Raw genomic sequence first — 21,878 nt, forward strand, 5'->3', positions numbered from 1 at the left:
GAATTGATACTGTGTGTGTGTGTGTGTGTGTTTGTGTGTGTGTGGAGTAATGCGCACCTGACTTCACAGTCAGTGTTGCAGGGCTCAGCAGCAGCAACGGGTCGAGGTAAATGCTCACAGCGTTGGTCTGATACCTCAAGGTGATCGCTCTTACGCACACATACTGACTTTCTCCTCCGTTCACCTACAGACACACACACACACAGAAGAAGAAAAGGTTAACATCAGAAAACATCTGGCAGACAGTCCGCTCGCCAAAGTATCACATTTCTCCACCTCCAACTGCAGCTCTCTGACATGTTGGTCTCAGACCCCACAGACTCATCTCTTCACTGGATCCCACTGTGACCCACTGGGAGTCTGACTAGCTCACTTCTAAAAGAGACATTTAAAGGGCTTAGTCGGGTTAAGGGCCAGGCCAAGGGGAAGGAGTCGGGGAGGTCACACTGGGGTTGCCAGGAGGGGGATTTATGGACGAGGAGGGGGAGGGGCGAGTGATTAAGGTTTTAAATCTAGAGGTGTGTGTAAGCGATGCAAGAGAAATGCTGATTCTAATGTGCACTGACACTTAAATCTGTGCCCTTGAAATAAGATTCCCTTGTAATGAGAGCTGTAAGACGCATCACGGATTCTATAAACGTCACACTTTTTACAGATTTTCGGTGGTGAATTTATATGCTTTGTATTAAGAGTCATGTGGAAGTTGGCTCTCAGCTAGGCCACATGATTCGGCAGCAATTAACTTTTTCTTCTCAAAGTCAAATATTATGATATGTGAAAAAACCGTGACCCCCAAAAAAGTTTTTGCAAGTATCACACCCGCACAAGACAAACTCTTCTACTGGCAATGGGAAAGGAGTCTATTGCCTTTTTATAGCGGGTTTACCTGTGTATACCCCTACATTTTGGTTTGAAACAAGTAGAAGACAGATCATCATATTCTTCCGAAGTGGAGAGTTTGAAACCGCACTGATTAAGATTAAGATACATTTTGAGAGACCTTACCCTGACAGATGCGGTTGCATTCAAGCCAGGAGCCCGAGGGGTCCCACACAAACTGCTCCCTGTGCTCCTCGATTGGTATGTTGAAGGAGTAACGGACATCTGGGTTATAAAGGTTTCCCACACATAAGACCTGTGGAGAAAAAAATGGTAAGAAAGGTAAAGTCAAAAGTCCACACAGAGATACCGGCCTATTAGACAGACATCCGGCTCAGTATGTCAGGAGTTCGGAAGGAAACATCAAGACGATTTGTCGCAGATTGCAGAATTTGACTTTACAACAGCTGTTAGCAAAGACAACAGGGTCAGCACTGCTTGTACTTGAGGGCCATGTGATTGGAACTTGACAAATGAGCAAAGGTTACGTCCTGACTGTCATTCAAACTTCTTAGTTTTAGCGACACCAAAATTCAGGAGTAGTGATGTCTAGGGTTGCAAAGGGGCGGAAACTTTCCACGGGAATATTAAGCTCGGGAATTTTGAAAAAAATAAACTATGCAAATTAGACGCTGAGCAATAAAAACATCATTGAAAACTATATTTTAAAGATGTTTGGAATGCAGCACACGCTGCAGGTTGAGTTTCAACCCTCCACTGTGCATTATTCCATCATATGCACAGATAATTCCCAGCATCCTTCACTCTACAGCAGGGCTACTGAGGCCTGCTGTAGTGTGCAGGACTAGCCAGGTAAGTTTCGATGATATTACTGGGAAAATATATTAGCATGCTGATTGAGGATTGTTCATCTGTTCATCTAGCCCATTTCCATTCATTTATCCATCGATTTTAAATATTTTTACAGACTATTCCAATTGTTTGGCTAACTATTTATATCTCTGGCATTGCATTAGTGTTTTTTTACAAACTTTTTTCTCATCTTATTCTACAGAACAATGCCACGTGCACTATCTCATGTGTGGAGACATATCACCCCAGCCAATGTAGAAGGAAAGGCTGTGTACATTTGTTAATACAGTGCAAAGACCTATGTTAAGAATGACACAACGATGCAGAAGCATATAGTCAAGTGCCCAAAGTTTCCTCAGGACTCAAATCAGCCTATGACAAAACAAAATGTTTATATTTATGTCTGTATACGACAAGGTAAATACAGTGAGTATAAATTACCCACAACATTTCCAGTTTATTCCCGTTAATTCCCGTTAATTCCCGTATATTCCCGTTAATTCCCATGGAAAGTTTCCAACTTTGAATATTCCCGGAATTTTGCAACCCTAGTGAGGACACATATAGCAGAGTTGATGCATTTTGGATTTGAAAATGGAGTAGCAGTGATGTAGCCTTATACACAGAACATGTACAAGGAGGAATAAAATGATAAAATAAACTTAACATGAACATATTTAAAGACTATGAAGAGCGTCCTCTTCCTACCTGTAGAATAAGCTCCTCCTCGATGCGCTCGGTGCAGTTGATGCGCTCCACTTTTGTGTCCGAGCCACTGTACTCTATGACAATTCCCTTGAAGGTGATTTCCCTTTTGAACATGGCCACCACAAAGTTCCCGTTCAGGAGGGAGTTGGACTGGCTATCGGCTAATGCTGCAATAAAAAATGGATTGGAGGAGAACAACCACAAAAAAGCCTCAACAGCACAAAACTCCAGCTATGAAAGAATTAGTGCAAGTGAAGGAATGTTTGCCTCCTGGAATGGGTCCTGTCTCCTGTGGAATTGAGGTTTTTGGGAATGTTTAGGCAATGTGGCAGTCATCAGGCTGTATGTTAAAGTAAACACTCTTTGACTGGCCCGTCTTATTGTTCTGCATAAACCATTGTTGCAGGGGAGGTATGCTGAAACACTGCCGGCCCTAAATTGCAGTTATTTGGAGTTACACTGCATGACTCGTTTTAATGACTGGCACTGCAATGCAAACAAAGGATCTCCACTCACTGCTAATACAAACAAGCATAAACATACAAACACAAACAACACACACATTCAAATGAATAAACACTCACACATAAACACAAAAGAAAAACAACCCACCACCTGTTTTTCACCTCAGATGATGTACTACTAGGAAACAAGCACTTCGTTAAAATCTGAGAGAGCCCACTGAAAATATGCATCTGATTAAGACTCTCGATGCAAGTTTGTTTACATTTAAGTGTGCACATAGTCCGATGCCAGATGTCATCTTTAGCCAACAGGCCCTGTGGGGTTTGACAATCATCTACAGACTCTAGCTGTCATCAGTGATGCTTTCCAGCAACATAAAGAAACAAAATAATCCCAGAGTAAAATGTGCGGACACACAGCCACACACACATTTCAATATATCTATAAACATATTTAAGTCTCTGCCCTAATGTTCAGAGCTGCTTCTGCTGAAGCGGATTTTTTCTCAAGAAAAATGTACAGCTAAATGTTGGAACAGCAAAGAAAATGACGTGGTAGAACAACACAACCTGAAGTTCGTTCACAGGCTCTGAACACTGAATGACCGCTAACTTCATGAACCACTCTAGCTCCGAAGGTAAATTCCCCATTCATTTTCTCAATTGACATTTCAGAAAAATCCTTATAAAAAGAGTTTTAAGTCCAGAACCAGGTCGACCAGCTACGAAATTAATTGTGACCATAAACGATTGATTCAGAGTGTTTCAGTGTGTTTAAATATTTCTATTATTAAGTATTGGTCATTGCCACTGAGATCTTTTCTGTTTTGAAGCTCCAAAATTTAGGCTCAATGACTTCTGAGTGCGCTGATCGTCTCACAGTAATTTCGGCCCATTGGACAGGTTGTGACAAAATTGGCAGGGCGTGGCAAATATCAACCGTGGTAAATATAGTCGGCACTCGCTCACAGCAGTGTGGCGGTCAGTGATGGGGGGGGTCGATCCTCTAACAGCAGTGTGTCAACGAACCTTTGCCAGATGTATTTTCAGACTATTTGACTTAAAACATCTTGAACCTCACTTGAACCAACATTACAACACAGGCAAACTCCCTTTTTCCTGTTTCTCTCTCTGTCTGTCTCTCACATGCAAGCACACACACGCGCACGCACACACACACACACACACACACACACACACACACACACACGTGCACGCACACACTCACACTAAGCCCGGTGGGTCCATCTAACCCTATACCCCTATATCTACTTTCATGCAGCCTGGGCTCCACATGCCTCTAATTAGCACCTATTGCTGCCTCATTTATCTTTCTCAGGGGTTGACACTCCATTTGCTTTCCCAACCAACCTTCTCCGCCATGACCAGATGGACCAACGCCCCGACACATTTCCTCCATAACACGCTCAGTACAAATGACAGTTTCTTTTCCTCTAAGAAAATGGTTTGACAACCGTTTGGCCCATGTCTCCTTGCCCTCCATTTAAAAATCCTAAAAGCCTGCCTCAGCAGCTCGGGGTCAGCAGTCTGGGTGGTTTATAGTCGTGTTAAGGGAATAATGGCATTGACCTGCCAGATGAGAACTGAAGGGGTGTTATATATATATATGCGTCTCATTGGCCTGGACTGCTTCCATTTTGCATTGATTCTTTCAGGGAAACCTTCAAGGTTAAACTCACAAACACACAGACACACTCACCGAGGTAGTTGTCGTCTTCTGGCTTTCCAGAGTAGCTGACCTGCTTGATGTCGATGTTGGTGGCTCCGGCCGGGATCCGCACCACTGTGTTGTAACCTGAAGACGGAGAAAAGACATAGGGACCTGGAGAGTTAACACAACTTTAAAGAAGTCTCCTTTGGGAGCAAAGTCATCACAACAACAGCGGTGAGAAGTCCCACCTTGAATTTCATAATAGCTTCACTATGCTAAACTGAAACCCCCAGTCAGGGAAGTCCGGTTCCAACCGCTGGGGATTTAAATGTCATACTTGGAAAAATACCCCAAAAAAAGGTGTAGTCCTCTCAAATAACCTGCAGGAGACCTTGTTTTAGTCTCAGAGGCCCGACCGTGAAATGATATGTAATTATTCCCTGGACCTTTACCTTTGGCCTGTAATTACCACACCGAGCCTGTTGTCCCATGATAAACTAACACAGAAAATTTGTGAACATGAGAGTCAAGAGCATGTGAGGCAAGAGGTGACAACAGACATGTAGATATGAAGACTGAAATAGAGCAGAAGCTAGAAGCAAATACAAATGGGACAGTTAGAGGAGAGATGACAAAAGAAAAAAAGAATCTGTGTCTTAATGTGAGAATGACAATGTATAAAATCCTATTCATTTTGACGGATGAATATCAATAGCAGCAGGTATCAAAGACTAGATTCGTCCTCCTCTTTACTTCACACGATCATCCAGTTGTTTTATTGTGGATGCTTGTGTAAAAGCAGCTGTTTTTGTTTTGTTTTATTAAGTAAGAAGAAGGGTTTACAAATTACCAATTTTCAAACGTGAGCAGTTGCTACAGCTTATAGTGAACCCATTATGAAATAGAATGGCTCAGTAGGGCACATACCTCCACCCAGGCCGAGCAGTTCCCTTAAATTCAATCAAGCTGAACACTAATAGAAAAAAAGTTCCCTGAATATAATTTCATTGATTTTCATCAAAAAATCCAGGAAAACAGGGGAAAAAATTTATGTGAAAGATGAATAAAACCCTGATCCAGTTTTTGTGTAATCTTGCTCACTAACAAGTAAACACCAACACAAGAGGTAAATGTAACCTTTAGCAGTTAAAACACAGAGAGAGAAGAAGAGAGACAACAGAGACCCAACGTCAGCGTAGTGGGAACATGCAGCGAACAGCCGTAACATTCAAAGCAGTTACTGGGTTTAATGTAACGGCTAAACGGTGGATTCTTGTTTATAGCAACACTTTGAGAATTATGAGGGGGAAGCGTTTATCTACACTGAACTCATGATGCGCAGCTGTTGGGTGCAATAACAATTTGATGTCTCTGGTCACTAGATAAGTCTAGTAAAATCACTGCAGGTTCACAGTGATTGCAGTGGGTGTAATTGTGACTAAGAATGGCTGTTTCTGTCACATTCAGACAGACACAGGGATTCATTTATTTCATCATCAGCTTGAGGATTTTGAACCAACAAACATGTGGCGAGGCGTCGGCTCACCCTCCCACGACTTGTTCAAAATGAAAGAAAAACAGAAAGTAATGAAAGGAAGGAAACGTGTGAGCTGACATGATGATTAACCTAACACCTTGAGCCACTCGGGGGCAGCACTTGGTTTACATATCTTCCTGTCATCTGCCATGAAGTTTTTCTTTTTCCCACACTCACACACACACACACACACACACACTGGGATGTCAGGCCAACCATGACTGAAAAATAGCACAGGAAGCTACTTTTCATTCATAAACATCACTAGGAAACAAAAGCACTTTTACATATTCCTTCACAAGCCTTGGCACAGTTTCCCTTGGAGTTCCCTTGATGTTGCATTTTGAGTGTCACGTCTAATTCCATCCCAAACCACTCGGGACAGGATAAGCTCTTAAAAATACAGGGGAGCACGAACTTTAGAAACCGCCAACACAGTCGCCCTCCGAGGACACACGGCATCCACAAGCCGCTGGAGGCCTCCGAGATCCCCTCCGGCTTAGCTACTGACCATACACACAATCCTCCGCCACCACAGAGTGACCCAGAAATGAACAGTAAACACAGCGTGGCGGGGGAAAGAAAACACAGAGCGTCCTACACTGGGGAATGCTGGGGTTAACCTCAAACATGCCTCCCCCTGCCACTAGCAAGAAAGAAGATGATGTAGTATTAATAGCCTGAAGAAGAAAATTAGAGGGCGTCACAAGCTCGGCCGGCTGGAATCTGCGAGAGGGTCCGGGCTGAGTGGACGACAGGCATTTGCTTGTTGTGTCATTACAGCGATGGTTAATCCCATTCTAAGACCGAATGCATTTAAACCTTTAAATCTGGTGTTGCCAGTTTATTTAGTAATTGCTTTAATTTCAAGTGAAGAAACAAGATAATAGAGGAAACATAAACCTGCATCAGGGCCACTTGTAAATCTCCAGTACAGTGTTTAGGTATTCACTGGGTCCTGTGCAGCTGTCAGGAGACATTAACTGCCTGTGTTAATACAGAGTTGCAGACTTGGACTCAAGTGACAATTCAAACTTAAAGTTAGGGTTGGTAAATTAGTAATTGATGATGTCAGATCATAAATTCGGATCGTTCCGGTCACTTTAACCCTGATGTCCTGGCTTTGCGCCTCTCACGTTGTGTGTAGCAGATGAACTACGTGCACACATGTTCATAAACGTCAGTACTGGTCAGGTCCTAATAACTTCTGATTAGTGTTGGTGTTTATTGTTAAAGGGTAGAAGTGAAGGGAAGACACGCAGACAGAGACTCCGACACGGTGACAGACGCCCAGACCTTTAATGTGAGCCTGTTAATAATTATGCGGCGGAACGATTTCGCTTTAAAAAAGTAAAGCAGCGGAAGACATGAATCGATTATGTCCTCGAATGCCATCAATAAATAAAGTTGCCTGTAAAAACAAAAAGACAAAAGAAAGAAAGCAGCTGTCTGTGGCCCCTGCCAGACTGTGATAAAAAAGACAAATTAAATGATTCGCTGGAATACTCACTAACAGACCTGCCTGCCTTCATGTTTTATCAGTTGTGAATCAGTCAGTGCACGTTCATGTTTTTTGGGGTCGTAGTTTTGAAGAGAGGGAGAATTTTTTCTAGTGTAGCCTTCTCTTGCGAGCTTTCCCAGGATTATCAACCCTGGCTTTAACTTAGAACATGAGACTTGCTTCATGCTAAAATTACATTACTGAACACTTTTATGAGTTTAGACACTTGGCTGAAATGGTGACGGTCAGCAACTACATTTTGCTGTTTTTAATACAGGGTATCATTGTCCAAAAAGGGTCAAAGACCAACCAACTTCAATGATCCACAGAAACAAACGTTAAAGAAGCTGTTTTAGGGCATGAAGTCCGGTAATGTACAGACAATAGTGACTGTTTGGGTCAGACTTGTTCACAACAGCAGGAATATTCATGTGCCAGATGGTGCCTGAGTAGAGCTGCGGAAGGCAGAGCTCTATATAAATTCCTCCGATAGAGCCCAGTGTATTTGTTTACAGCACAATTGACATTGACTTACGCCTTATTGCCAAAAATTAATGATTTTAGGACATCTTCATAATGTATTTCAGATGCTGTGGTTGCCTCCCACTGTATGAGGAAAAATACACATTTGTGAACATTTAATTTTTCAATGCACCTGATTAGAACTCACGTGACAATGTACCATCCAAAAAGGTATGTACAGATAGATATATAGCAACACTTTTTAACTGTTATGAATTTAAAGTACTCAGTCTACCTCATGTAAAGAAGACAAAACATTATCATGTCTAAATATCTTCAAATGCTTTCTCATTTGAATGGTCAACATTTAGAGACTTGGAAGACATCTTGGCTTGTCTTTCCCCACAGGATAATAAGAACTGTATGGTTTTATCTCAGAGTTCAGTTTGTCTGGTCTGCTGAAGAACAGAAAGAAAGGTTGTGATAAATGCAAATATTAACACAAAGGAAAAAAAGGAAATGAGACAAGGATAGAGACTAACAAATAGGGAAACAACAAACAGAAAAGGACAAAGAGGTGAAAGACAGAAAGACGCCCATGGAGCAGAGGGATATCCTGCCTGGGCTGCACTCCCACTCGTGTTCTCTTTCTTCAGGTTAAGCCAGAAAGTTCAGCGTCTGGTTCAGTTCAATACACTCCTCAAACGACCAACAGACGGGAGAAAGATAGCAGATGGATAGAGACGCAAAAGCTCACCGCCAAACTAACGTGAAGCTAACATGACTGAAGCCACACCCAGGGCTTTTATGCTAATGTTTCTGCTGTTTCTGCCTGCACTTAAAAAAAAAAAAGGGGGTCGGATGCAATCAGCAGTTGGCTGCAGTGCAAAAAGCTCGGTATTAGCATTAACGGTTCAAAGGGCTGATGTCAGGTTCCTGTTTGCTCGACCTGAAAGAGTGAGATCTCTGTATTAATCAGTTTCCAAGGCTTCAGAGAAGATCAGGGGTCGGAGTTTTTCTAAATTTGGCCGAGAGACGCACCAATGCTGAAATACGTTTTAAACATAACCAGACATGACATCAGTTCCTAATGTGAGTCTACGGCACGTCAGCGCTGCAGCCGCGTGGAACTGAAGTCTCGCCCGGCTCGTCTATGTTTACTGTGGATCACATAAATCATAGCTCGTCTGCAGAAGCAGCTGACGTACAGTGTGTTAAACAGCAACACCTTTTTTTGTGAACCGTCAGCTATTAGTGTACCGTACATGTAATGTGAGCATCGGGGGGGGGCTTACCATACTGTGCATCGTTGAAGGTCCCTGCCAGGGTTTTACACGATGAGTTGTCCCCGCCACACACTCCACACTTGTCATTCCTGGCCTTGGAGTTGAGGACGTGGTCGCAGCCCGCTTGCTAAAGAGCCACACAAAATGAAAATGTATGATTTGCAAGTACTTAATTCAAAGTTTCTGAAAGTGTAGATTTGCCTAGACATCATGGGCTTGGGAAATGCGGGTGTTTTCAAATGTGACCTCAGGGGCGGATCTAGGATTTTTCTAAATAAGGGCAATAAAGGGCCCACAATTCACACTGAGTGAATTAAATGTCCAATTTCCATGCACATTTCCTGATCAGACCCCATCAGACTTCAGTGGGGTCTGTACATGTGTGACATACAGATATCTTGCTGCAAATTCACACCAAGTGTTAATGTTGTGTTATATTATAATGTTATAATACGAGAGGGCTGAGATTAAGTTTGTATTTCTTTGTCGGTATCGTCCTTAATTCCTCTTCAGCCAAGATATAACTTTAACCAAAAATATATCTGACGCTACACACCATGATAACATTAGTGGAATCTATTGTGTACGTGTGTATGTGTGTGTGTGTCTGTGTGTGTGTGTGTGTGTGTGTGTCCTTGTAATTTCATTAGAAAAGAAGAAAGAAAGAAATATACCCTGCAGAGGCCTTGAACACAGATGTCGTATGTGTCCGGCCCACACGGCGTGCCGTCGGTGACGCGGTCCTTCAGCTGATAATACGCCATCGTCCCAGCCACCCGGCAGAAGAGCTTACAGCGATCCTTCATCAGTACTGCATGGTGGAGGAAAGAGAATGGACCACAGCTCTTTCAGTTGATGAGATGAATAAAACAACAATCCTGAACAGTAAAAATATGGAAGTCATCTCCAGACTTGCCCGTACTGATTAAAATAAAACAAAACATAACTTCACATTTTTGATCTTGAGCCTATTTACAGTATTTTTTTCAAAGTTCTGCAGACTCTTTGTTAGAATTGCCAAAAATTGTCCAAGCTTCATGGAAAATGTCTTGACAATGTACTGGCTCTGGGGTTTTGGCAGGTTGGCTTGTACAGAATCAATTAAAGGAATGAATCACTTGCAGTAACTTAGACATGGTGGTCTTTGCCAGATGGTAATCTCCCATAGCGGGGGGGGGGGGGGGGCAAGGCATCTCCACAAGGAATGAGATACGGCTGCGAGCGGGATCGCTGCCAGATGGGTTCATATGGACGGGCTGCATACTGCCTCAATGTTGCTGATGTTGTTTAGTATCAAGTATAGGTTTACCCTGGGGCAACTCATCATGGGGATGTAAATCACGACAAAGACAAACACACACACACCCACACACACACACATCAGCCACCCACCTATCAACAAAGTATTTTTTATCCTTTCACCTCACAGACTTACTAATTCCACATGTGTGGCAATTGTATTTCAAGTGGCCTCCGGAAGAGCTGTTTTGAATTTTGGTGCATTTTGGACATGCGATAGTTTCAATTAGGTCAGGGTTAATAAAAGTATTATAATCCTAAAAATTCATTCTGTGGACCTAGTCGAACATGTCTTCTTCTAGGTCCTTGGATAAATTACAGCTGTGTCTGGCAACTGGTGGCCTGCGGGCTGCGGCCAATTATATCTGGCCCACCAGATGATTTGAAAATGTTATTGTCTTTAATTCACCATATTGGAATGACACATTCATTCACAGGAGTCACGGTTGCTGATCTCCGTCACGCAGCATTCATAGAATCACTTGTCTGGTGATTTGTCTTCAAAGTAAAAGCACAACATGTGCACTTAATATTGAATTGAATTACAGAGCTATTATTTTTGAAAAGATTTGAGCTTGGGTCTGAAGATTGAGTCGATTATTCACACAGAGATCAGCCCCATTTCAAATGGACAGGTTTAGAATGGACAGTGCACTAGTGTATTAAATGATCACTGGATTACACTGCAAATGCTGCAGACACACAGCCATCACAATGCTGTGTGTCTTGGCCTCAACAAACCTCCTACACACAATGGGGACGGAGCGGTTTACACAAGCCACAGTGCTGGTGATCAAACATAAAATGAATAACTGGGGGATTTTCAAAATGAAAAAATGGAGCATTTAATGCATCAATCACACTGAAACACCGGTCTCAAACTACACTGTACAGTTGGATTTAAATACCATCCGACTTTGATGTTGCGGCGCAAGTTACCACAAGACATTCAAATTACACGCTTCAGGATCACATCGGTGTACTCACTGCCACTGTACTTGGGGACCCAGCGGACGGTGGGAGGTAGACCGTTGATGTTGAAGTGCTTGCCGTCAAACGTGGAGCACTGCTCTTCCCGGAAGTCTTTCTGTCCTCGTGGACACGGCTCGGTGTTGCAGGAGCGGAACTTCATCCTGCGACCCACGCAGAACTTACCGCCATTTCTGGGCCTGGTGGGAGAAACCATGAAAGGACAGAGATGGATCACAGAAGCGCTGCACTTCGATTTCAATGTTTGCCCTCGTTTGACTAGAGCTTCACGACTTCAGAGCAACATTGTTTACTTTGGAATTCACACTAAGGAAACAGGCATGCTTCCACTGTTGTTTCAAATCCAGTTGAGACTCAGTGGATCTGACACTCGGGCTTGTTACTCACTTAAGCTTGTTTACAACTCTTGATCATGCCTGACTGCTACTGCTCTTACTAGTTCAGAGTAACACCCGTATTTACAATCTGTGACTGCTTTAACTGTGTGTGATTCTTCCTTACTCAGGCTTGTTGCAGTCTCTGATGTTGCTCCGGGTTCCTCCGCCACAGGACCTGGAGCAAACGCTGTAGGGCCCCCAGGTTCCCCACTCCCCGTGAACAGGTTGCAGGTCCAACTCCTTGTTTACACACATTCCGTGTCTGCAATACTGCACCAGAACACAAACACACACAGAGACACACACACACACACACAGAGATCCAGTTAAAAAAATGACGACTCCAACACCTGCAGTCCTGACGTCAAACGTGGACTCCGTGAGGCTCTAGTGTAGATTAAGTGCATGCACAGCTGGGAGCGGTGTTCCTCTTTGCCTTCTTAATCCTCTGTTTATATCTTTAGCTTTATTTGAAAAGAAATCCACATTCAGCCATTGTTTCCCCCCAGGGACTGTGCTCGACTCCCACAGCTGTCAAAAGAGAAATAGGAGTGTGAGGGAGAGACATGGATACAGACAGAAACAAAGAAAGCGGAAGACAGAAAGGAAACCTGATGCCACCACACAAAATATATATTTGTAAATGCATTAGGGGTGTGGGGTAATAAACTATAGTGCTGATGATTGCATGTCACTGCTACAATATGGAATTCAAAAGGGAACTGAAGACAAAAAGGAAAAGTGGTAGATCCATATTCAAAAAGGATTTGAAATTAGATAAGCAACAAAGAGGAACAAAGTGGAAGCAAACATGAAGAATATCCAGACGAAATGTTTCTTAAATCATCTCGGTCTTTCCGACAGTAGACCAGATGTGAAGAATATGGTGCCTAGTATCAAACGGTGTGTACCCACTAACTAACCTTTGCCAAGAAGTGCTAACACTGCTTTCATAAGCAAAGCATGGCAGGCCCACTTCCCTTTGTGTGTAACCAAATCCCCTTCCCAGCGACTAAGATATCGGAGGGTCCTGTTCACTGAAAGAATGCAGGACAAGACGGCGTCTGTCTGGGTACGTAAACCTGCCGTCCGGGCCCACAGGCACGAGGAGGCAGTGGCACCGCGATAAGGAAACTCTAGAGTCGCGATAACAAAAGAAACAAAGTTCATTACTTGCCCGACATAGGATCACCACTTTAAAAAGGTGCAACTTCCAGAGGAGGATCAGTTTGTTCATTTTCAATTTGATTTTGTAATGTTGATGTGCACATTGTTATTTCAACAACCAGCTTCATCCAGATGAGAAATACATCTGGCTACACACCCATTGTGTTCGATCCCCTAAGACCGACTGAACTTTGCATGATCCAGTGGACTTTCCTAATTTCACCTATAAACCACCAGAGAGGACATTAATCAAAGTCAGCACTTGGACATTCTCTGGCCCATTTCCGCTTTAAAATGAATTTACAACTGGCAGCCATCATCTTTGGTGAACATCTGCAAAAAGTTCAAAGTCATACACACAAACACATGTAAACATACACACGGTTTTGCACCGTGGCCGCTTCTATACTGGCCTAGCTTGCGTGTGTGTGTTTTTACACCCATGCAGGTCTAATGATGGAGTGTAAAGTCTTTGCACAATGACAGACAGGTGTTAACAGCTGCAGGGTACGGACCAAACAGGCCACAAACATTTCCATAATCCAGACATGGTTTGAGTCATGGCCAGGTTCTGTCTACCTGTCTGACACAACTGTAAATGCAACCATGAAGGTGCTGAGGACCAGTGTTGGGAAGGATACTTTCAAAACGTATTCCGTTACAGAATACAGAATACATGCCCAAAAATGTAATCTGTAACGTATTCCATTACATTAACTAATCTGAGTAACGTATTCTGAATACTTGGAATACTTCCGGTTTGCATTGCATTTTTTAAGTGTATGATTGCGGCGTTGTTATAGTCAGTGGAGCAGCAGCACTTTAAACTCTCTCTCCGCCGATGCGGCGGGCCAGCTGGATGTCCGGCTCCTATCCACTGCCACCTCTGTGCGGGTCCCACGGGAGGCTGAACCCCCCCCTGCGCCAAGGCTGCCTCGCGCCGTGCAGCGATCGTTTCGGCGTCGAGTCTATTTTTGTTTGCGCTTGACGCGAGCGTATCGCTCCAGGAAACACACTGAAAAATGATTTTAAACGATATTGATGACATATTTTATATGATATAAATGATAAAGTATGCATCCCATAGTTTGCATTCCCCTTCTGTTGTCCTGGAGTTTTAATTTGACCAATTTTACCAATCACATTATTAAATGCCCCCCTCTGCACATCCATACAGACACACAAGCAGTCATAAAGATAAAAAGAGGAGGGGGGGGGGCTTGAGTGGAGAATACGTAATTTACCCTCGACACCCGACATTGAACGGAGCAAACAGCGGAGAAGTTCTTGAAGATGCATGACATTAAATTGGGACGCTGTTGCAGTTAATGTTGGAGCAACAAGTGACCATATGCTTTTATACTACTGGGTCAACGGGTGATATTATTAGCGCTTCACGGCGCTTCAGCGTCCGGTGTGAACCCGGCGTGCCTCGCTGGTCTCCTGCAGAGCCATGACAGCGGAGCTCTGGGAGCGCAGGTCGGTCTTCTCTCACCAGGCGCTGGAAGGGCAGCTTGCGGATCAGCAGCTCCGTAGATTTCTGGTAGCGACGGAACTCTCTCAGAGCCACGGTCCCGGGCCTGTGTCCCGAGCCGGTAGCGGTGAGGCTTCTTCACGCCGCCGGGGGCCCGGGCGCTCTTACGGCAGCCCTGGTCTCCAGCTGCTTTGGGGGCTTTGCCGGTGGATTTACGAGAGAGTGAATAAACTCGTGAAACAGAGAAGTACCGTCATGTAATCCACGGATTTCAACAATGTAACTGTATTCTGAATACCATCTATTTAATTTGTAACTGTAACGGAATACAGTTACTTATAATTTGTATTCTAAATACGTAACGCCGTTACATGTATTCCGTTACTCCCCAACGCTGCTGAGGACTAACAATGGATTCAGAGAGCAATTCAAATAAAAGGCATTGACAAAATGTGATAAAACATCCACAAGCGGAAATGGCTTCCACACCACGAAAAGGCAAACAGGTGTTGATCCTTCTAACCCTGGTTGAGAAACATCCTCAAGCCCAAAAAAAAGAGAGTTTAACAATCACAGATCTTGGAATCCTCAAAGAAACTCATCTAAAAAAAGTAAAGCCAACATTTCCCCTCCTCTAACAGCTCCCAAATCCCCTTCCCCCACCTCTGTTTAGTGACTGACAACCCGGACGTGAGCATCCCCTCTATACGTCCTCTCCGCTGGCACCCTTCCCCCCCGCATGCCCTTATGGGAAATTGCAGAGGGCCACGCAGGGACCACCGCAGTGCAACCAGGAGGCGGGACCTGAGGAGCTGTCAAACACAAGGCGGACTGTCTGTCAGAGAGGACCAAAGTCCGTGTAAGCCTCTGAGACATTCCACTCCCCCCGCTGGCACCCTGTGTTTACAACCGTTTTGTTTGGCTTGAAAAGGTGATGTGGGTGAAAAGAAGAAAGGAGGACAAGGAGGGAGTGGAAGGAAAAAAACATCTGTGTGAGATGATGTATGTGCGTGTGTGTGTGGGTGTGTTTATGTGTGTGTGTGTGTGTGTGCGAATGTGAGCCTGCTTATGACTCTGTGTGTGTGTGTGTGTGTGTGTGTGTGTGTGCACACCTAAGCGCACATGTGTGAGTGTGTGCGTTAAGGAGGAGAATGATTGCACAGAGTCTGGAGGCATCTGGAGGCCACGCTCATTTCCAATTAGCCTCTCTTTCAGAAGTGCTCAAACACACTCTTTGAAAGACGCTGTGGTGACAGGCGGCCTCGGCAAAGCTCAAACAGGCATCAGGGACATCGGCCGACACTTTCCAAGGTAGATCGTCAAAAGTTGCCCTCAATTGGGAACGTGGTGTGACATTTGAAGCTCTTGTGAGAGAAAACCTGTCCGGCCGGGACTAGCATGTGTTTCAAATTAGGAATCTCGCAAAGACACACGCTGACTCGCCGACACATCCAGAGACATGTGCAGGTATCGCCTTCATGCATTTTGCACTCACTGTACGTGGATGCACATGTTATGTACTCAAACACACACGATCCCTAGAAATCCCAAATCACACAACTACAGGCTGAGTAAAGTTTCACTAACTCAGCTGTAGAAAGTGGCCACCAGCGAGCCAACCCTGACAGTGGTTAGCTGAGGACAGCAGCAGCTGCTCCGAGCGGCTCGGCCGGCTGCGATGGAAGTGAAGCACCCTGTAATTGCCAGGAAACTGTTGCAGGGAGCACCTACTTTCTGAACCCAAGCCATACATCAGGGCAGGAATGAGAAGGCAGGGGGCCGATTTAAGAAGCCCTTCCACTCTTTCATTTTAACACGGCCATTTCCAAATGGCATCATCTTTCATGTTGTGGTCTTTCTCATGCTTCTGGGTTCGGAGTTCCCTTTGGCCTCTTGAGAGGCAGTGGACTAGTGGCAGAAACTTGGACTATGGGCAGAAAAGGTCTCTGGTTCATCTCTGCTTCGACTCCACGGAGAAACAACAAAAAGACGAACCTGGATTGATCTGTCCAAAAATCCAAGAGGATTCTCCCTACCCTGTCTAGTGTCCCTGAGCAAGGCACCTTACTCCCCCAACATCTGCTCCCCGGGCGCCGTACATGGCTGCTCACTGCTCTGTGTGTCCTGCACCAGATGGGTTAAAAGCAGAGGTTACAATTGCATGAGTGTGTGTGTTCATGTCTGTGCATGTGTTTGGGACAAATTAATCTTAATCTTGCCTGGTCAGATTTGTCTTAGCCTCTGTTGCTTTGCAGCCAGTCCAGCAAAAATAAAACAGACTGTAGTAAAAACAAATTGGTCAATGTTACGAAGTGGACCACTGCTGCTGATTTTCAATAAGTCCTCTTGATATGTCTGATGACGTGTGACGCAAGCAAGGGCCGGTGGAAAGAAGCTATACAGTAGAAGATATGCAGATATCTTTGAGCTGAAAGGGAAATGGATATAAGTCAATTGACAGCTGACGGATTGAATCTACACAGAGTGATTTTTTTGGCCTAGACCTTTCACCTGTTGGTTCCGTATTTCATCTTTCCCCTGTGTTGAAAGTGTGTGAAGACAGATGGAGGAGAAATGATGAGAGGGTTGGGATACGGTGAGAAAGAGAGACAACATGAAGCGACCGTGACCACAATCAACCTCTCTGCTTTACTACAACACCCTTCCCTTGTTTCCTAACCTGTTTGTCCTCTCTCTGATCCCTCCTTTCCTCACATGTTTCCAAGAACTGTGAGGGTTATCATTAAAGTGAATGAGTAGTTTCTTCCCGTCAGCTGTTCCGACACTTTTACTGTGGGTTTTCTCACTTATCATCATCTCTGTACTACTGACACATATATGGTAAATGGTATGTATTTATATGGCGTTTTTCTAGCTTCTTCTTGATGACCACTCAAACATATATATATATATATACCTCTTGTGATCTTTTAAAGCTGAACTTACTGATATTGTGTTCATTAAAGTATTGTCGACTGTATTTTTGCTAAATTGTTTAGAATGAAGACTTGTAAGACTTTTGCATTAATGCAAAAAAATGAAACATATAATAAATAATGAAAAAAAAAATGATAATCAGAATTTTTTCGCCACCTGGGGGCAGCCCACCACACTGTAAAAGCATTGACATTTGCTGATCATATACGATTATGCACTGCAAATTGTGGCTTATTTACACATTTAGAAAACACATAAACATTGGTTATTAATCTTGTTCAAGTTCACCTGATGAATTATTATGCGGTATTCAAGTCTCCTTTTAGCAGACAATAACAAAACAGTAACTGAGACAAGAAACAGAAAGAGTTAGAACATCGAGACAGAAATGCAGATCAGGGGCCTCAGGCGGCCGCATTTGATGGACTGTTGCATCAGAGCGGCACAAGTAGGCTCCTTCAAACTTGCTATAAATGCGTCCATCCTTCCCTGAACTACAAAGGCTCCAACGGGTTGATCCTCTTTAGATCAAACTCTTTTTTAATCGAAAATGGCAAAAAAAATGCAAATAACAACCAAAATGTTTTAAGAGCACTCTTTTTAGATCAAATATCAGGCTTCAACTCAATTAAATCCTCTGTAGAACAGGTTGTCTAATCTCAGTTAGGCCGTCACGGTCTTGGCATGGTCTGAATTGGTCTTAAGAGTTCTGTGGTTGTTTTATTTAAGGCTTGAAAATTCTGCTCTCACTATCCTCGATTTAAACAGCAGCAGGAAGTTGTCTTAAACAAAAAGGTTCTGGTTAACTCATGGTATCTAAAAGGCTGACAGACAAAGTTAGCAACATGCTGATAGCTTTGAAACAGAAGCAGGAAACACTCCTCCTGATTAATGCTAATGTTGCTCTGAGTCTGGTATTGTTTGCTCTCAACTTTGTAATAACAACATTATAAAGCACCATGTGTCCGGTGCGGTCTCTTCAGCTTCCCCTGTTTCTGTAATACTGTCAATATTTACATATATCATTTGACTTGCACATAATAATTTGACTTAAATAATGAGTATAAGGGCATTAATGGATGCTACATTTTGGAACCACTCTATAATCATACAAATACATCTTTCTCCTTCTGCGCAGCCAGCAATGAAAGCTCCACTCACTTGCTACCGGACGCAGTAATTCCATCGGCAAACTGTGTGAATGCTAAAACAACAATCCTCTTGTTAGCCCAAATCCACAGATATGTCTGTGATGGTGGTAAATCCAAGTGGCAACATCCTGCAAATATCAAGAGATTAGCGGAGAGGGACACTGATACCAGTCTCACAATCCCAAGCTCCAGTGCAGACATATGCACACACAAATACACACGTGCACGCGTATACACAAACACACACACACACCCCGTCCCAGCATCATACGACAAGTCTGTCAGGCTGCCAGGGAGCTCCAGCCAACACTCACCGCCTCAGCCAGCAGACTCCATTCTGCCCCCGCTTCACTTTTCAAGACCTCACTATCTCACTCTAATTGGCTGAAACCATAGCGGGCCGTTATTCTTTTCGGAGGAATGTTCTGGAAATCGAAAACAACTTCCCGTTTATTTACTTACACCAACCACTCAATTAAGTCCTTATTATCTGGGAAAGCTTTTGGGGGTTTCACACTTATTCAGGGAGAAGCTGAGCAAGCCGTCGCTGTATTGAAATCGTAAATTTGCAACAAAGTCCCCAAGAGAAAAAAGGGCTTTCAGGGGAGCTTTCAGTCAAGACCACACTCAAGTTGACACTTTTTTCTCTCTCCGCCACCCACTGAGTGATGATGGTGGTGAGAAGCCGCAGAGGGATCTACAAAGGGCGGGGTTGTGGATGCAGGGCCAAGTGCTCGGCTGTAGTTTGACAGGCACTTATTGATCAAGTTGCCTGGCCCCTAATCTAGACGCACACATCTGCATATGTGTGTGTGGTTCGAATTAAAGGTTAGGTAATCCCACAACCGTTTATGAATACAACGGACACCAGAACATTCGCATGTACGTACTTGCACACACAGTCAAAACATACACACACATACACACTCACAGACACACAGAGACGCACACAGGCAGGATCCCTTTGAAGAGTGAGAGGGACAGAGAGGGGGTGTAGGCGGGTGAGCGAGAGAGACCAGGGGGAAGAGAGGATAGAGGGGAGGGAGGATGGTGGCAGTATTTATAGACAGCAAGTGATGGGATGCCCTCATTAGTGCATGGCCCACTGAGCTAGATGACATACGCCGCCAAGAGGTCATGTGACCGCATTACTCACTCCGGCGGCCTGTGAGAGGGCCCGTCGAGTAACAGAGAGGGAGCGAGCGAGTGAGGGAAGGAGGGAGGGAGGGAGGGAAGGAGGGCGAGAAAGAGGCAGAAGTGGAGAAGCGGAGGGAGTCAGAGAAGAAAGGAACACATGGGGAGAAAACTAACCATGAACCCTGCCGTGCCCGTTGCCCTATTTTAACTAAGCTGTATACAAACAAAAACTCTTAATTTCGGGGACGTGGCGCTCTCCCAACTTTCTGAGCACTGACCTCAATTACCCGACGAGCCCGCAGCTTTGTTTCATAACCCTAGTAGAACCACACACCAAAAAAGCCGGCTCTGACAATGCCGGCTCAAGAGGTGACAGCCGTTCAGAAAATACGTACTGTTTTTTACGAGAGATCATGTTTCCAGTGTCAAAGTTTAGAATGACATGACAGGCTTTGGGGCTAATGATAGGCCAGGGAAGTTGTCTTTAAAGGGGAGGTGGTGTGGTGGCTGCAAAGATAATGTGTGCCGCTGGTTTTTCCCGTAGAGGCCATAAATGTAATCCTCTATACATCTGACACTCCCCCCCCCCCCCCACACACACACACACGCTCCCTGTCAGAGCTGTGCAGACACCTCAGAGCGAGGAGCTTGACCAGAGTGTCCGTAAAGCCTCAGATCTGGACCTCATGACTTCTGTTTGAGAAGAATGAGAAAGGGGTCAGGAGGAGTGCTGCGGAGGTGTGATAGAGGCATTGCATTAAAGGTAGTGTTGGTCATTTTTTCCTATCGTACTTTTTCTCTTAACAGCCATCAATAAATAAAGTCATCTGACAAGAAAGGATAATTCAAAGAGCTGTTGTTTGGGACCTCGCAGAACTGTAATAATTATGACTAATCGGTTCATTGCAACCAGATTAATTGATGGGATAGTGGATCCCTCACTTACTGACCTGCCCACCTGCACGCACCCTGTCCATGTTCTCAGTGCACGTGACTGGAGTCTTTGGCCAACGTGGCTAACACCACCGAAGCAGAGACGGTAGTAAGAAGTTGGAGAGGGTGTCACGGAGAAGTCGGCTTCTAGCAGTGCACGTTCGTTTGTTTTGTAGCTTTGACGAGAGAACTGATGGGTGGTATGTATTGGTTGCATGTGTAGCCTACTCTTGCTAGCTTTTCCAGGATCCCCAACCCCAGCTTTAAAGGTGCGTGTAAGTTTTATTATTGCCAATATTGTTAATTCAGTCTCAAAAGTCATTACTTAAGGCCGGTGCATGCTTCTGCGTTTTCAAGGGCCCGGAAGCGTAAGAGCCCTTCCGGGCCCCTTAAGTACTCAGATTTAGAAGAACGAATATGGACCAAATAGAAGAGCACTTGGCAGAAGAGATCAAAATCTATGACCACTAGTATAATCCGTCACTGACCGGCGGATTTGTCCACCAGAAAAAGGCTCTGAGGAGCCGCCGTGGCGATGTAAATAAACCGCTCTTCTTCGTGCCACACACGAAGAAGAGACGACTTCGACAAAAAACATTACTCCGCCTAGTGTTCTGGCGGGGAATTGCATGGCAACACGCGTAACGCTTGGAAAACCATGAATGACAACGAGTCCTGCGTCACAACTGCGTGAAAAGCCGCAGACGCCGTTGCAGAAGCATGCGCCAGCTTTTACTTGGCGCTTGGTGTGCTAGCGCAAACGTCACCAATCACAGTTTCATGCTTGTAGAACACTACATAGTAAGGTCATCAGCATTTTCTCTATGCCTGTAATTACATAGTTGTCGCAGGACTATGACGTACAACAACGATGTTGGCCAATGTAAAATTTGACCGAATATTCAAAATATTTATTCTACATACAGTATTAATAGGTTTAAGTAAAAAAAATACAGTGAAAGATCATCATTAAAAGTAGAAAATAAACTTGTTTGCCACACATTTGTGCTGTCTCCAGTGGTGGAAAGCAACGCCACAGTCATCTGTTGTTCACTTCCTTTTTCCATCGCTTTCCTTTTCTCTGACATCCA

General features: G+C 44.2%; 1 protein-coding gene across 2 annotated transcripts in view; it reads right to left on the reverse strand.

The window, feature by feature from the left end:
- Nucleotides 1–21,878, reverse strand: part of LOC133009277 (A disintegrin and metalloproteinase with thrombospondin motifs 20-like) — an 88,776-nt gene that overhangs the window by 35,908 nt on the left and 30,990 nt on the right. For both annotated transcript variants that reach the window (XM_061076726.1, XM_061076724.1), the window contains exons 12-19: nt 12,113–12,258; nt 11,609–11,790; nt 9,997–10,133; nt 9,332–9,449; nt 4,585–4,680; nt 2,401–2,567; nt 1,006–1,135; nt 58–184 (exon numbers count right to left, since the gene is read on the reverse strand). In XM_061076726.1, coding sequence (XP_060932709.1) covers nt 58–184; nt 1,006–1,135; nt 2,401–2,567; nt 4,585–4,680; nt 9,332–9,449; nt 9,997–10,133; nt 11,609–11,790; nt 12,113–12,258 — 1,103 coding nt within the window. The remainder of the gene's footprint in view (nt 1–57; nt 185–1,005; nt 1,136–2,400; nt 2,568–4,584; nt 4,681–9,331; nt 9,450–9,996; nt 10,134–11,608; nt 11,791–12,112; nt 12,259–21,878) is intronic.

This window comes from Limanda limanda, chromosome 8, assembly GCF_963576545.1.
Source record: "Limanda limanda chromosome 8, fLimLim1.1, whole genome shotgun sequence".
Lineage (NCBI taxonomy): Eukaryota > Metazoa > Chordata > Actinopteri > Pleuronectiformes > Pleuronectidae > Limanda > Limanda limanda.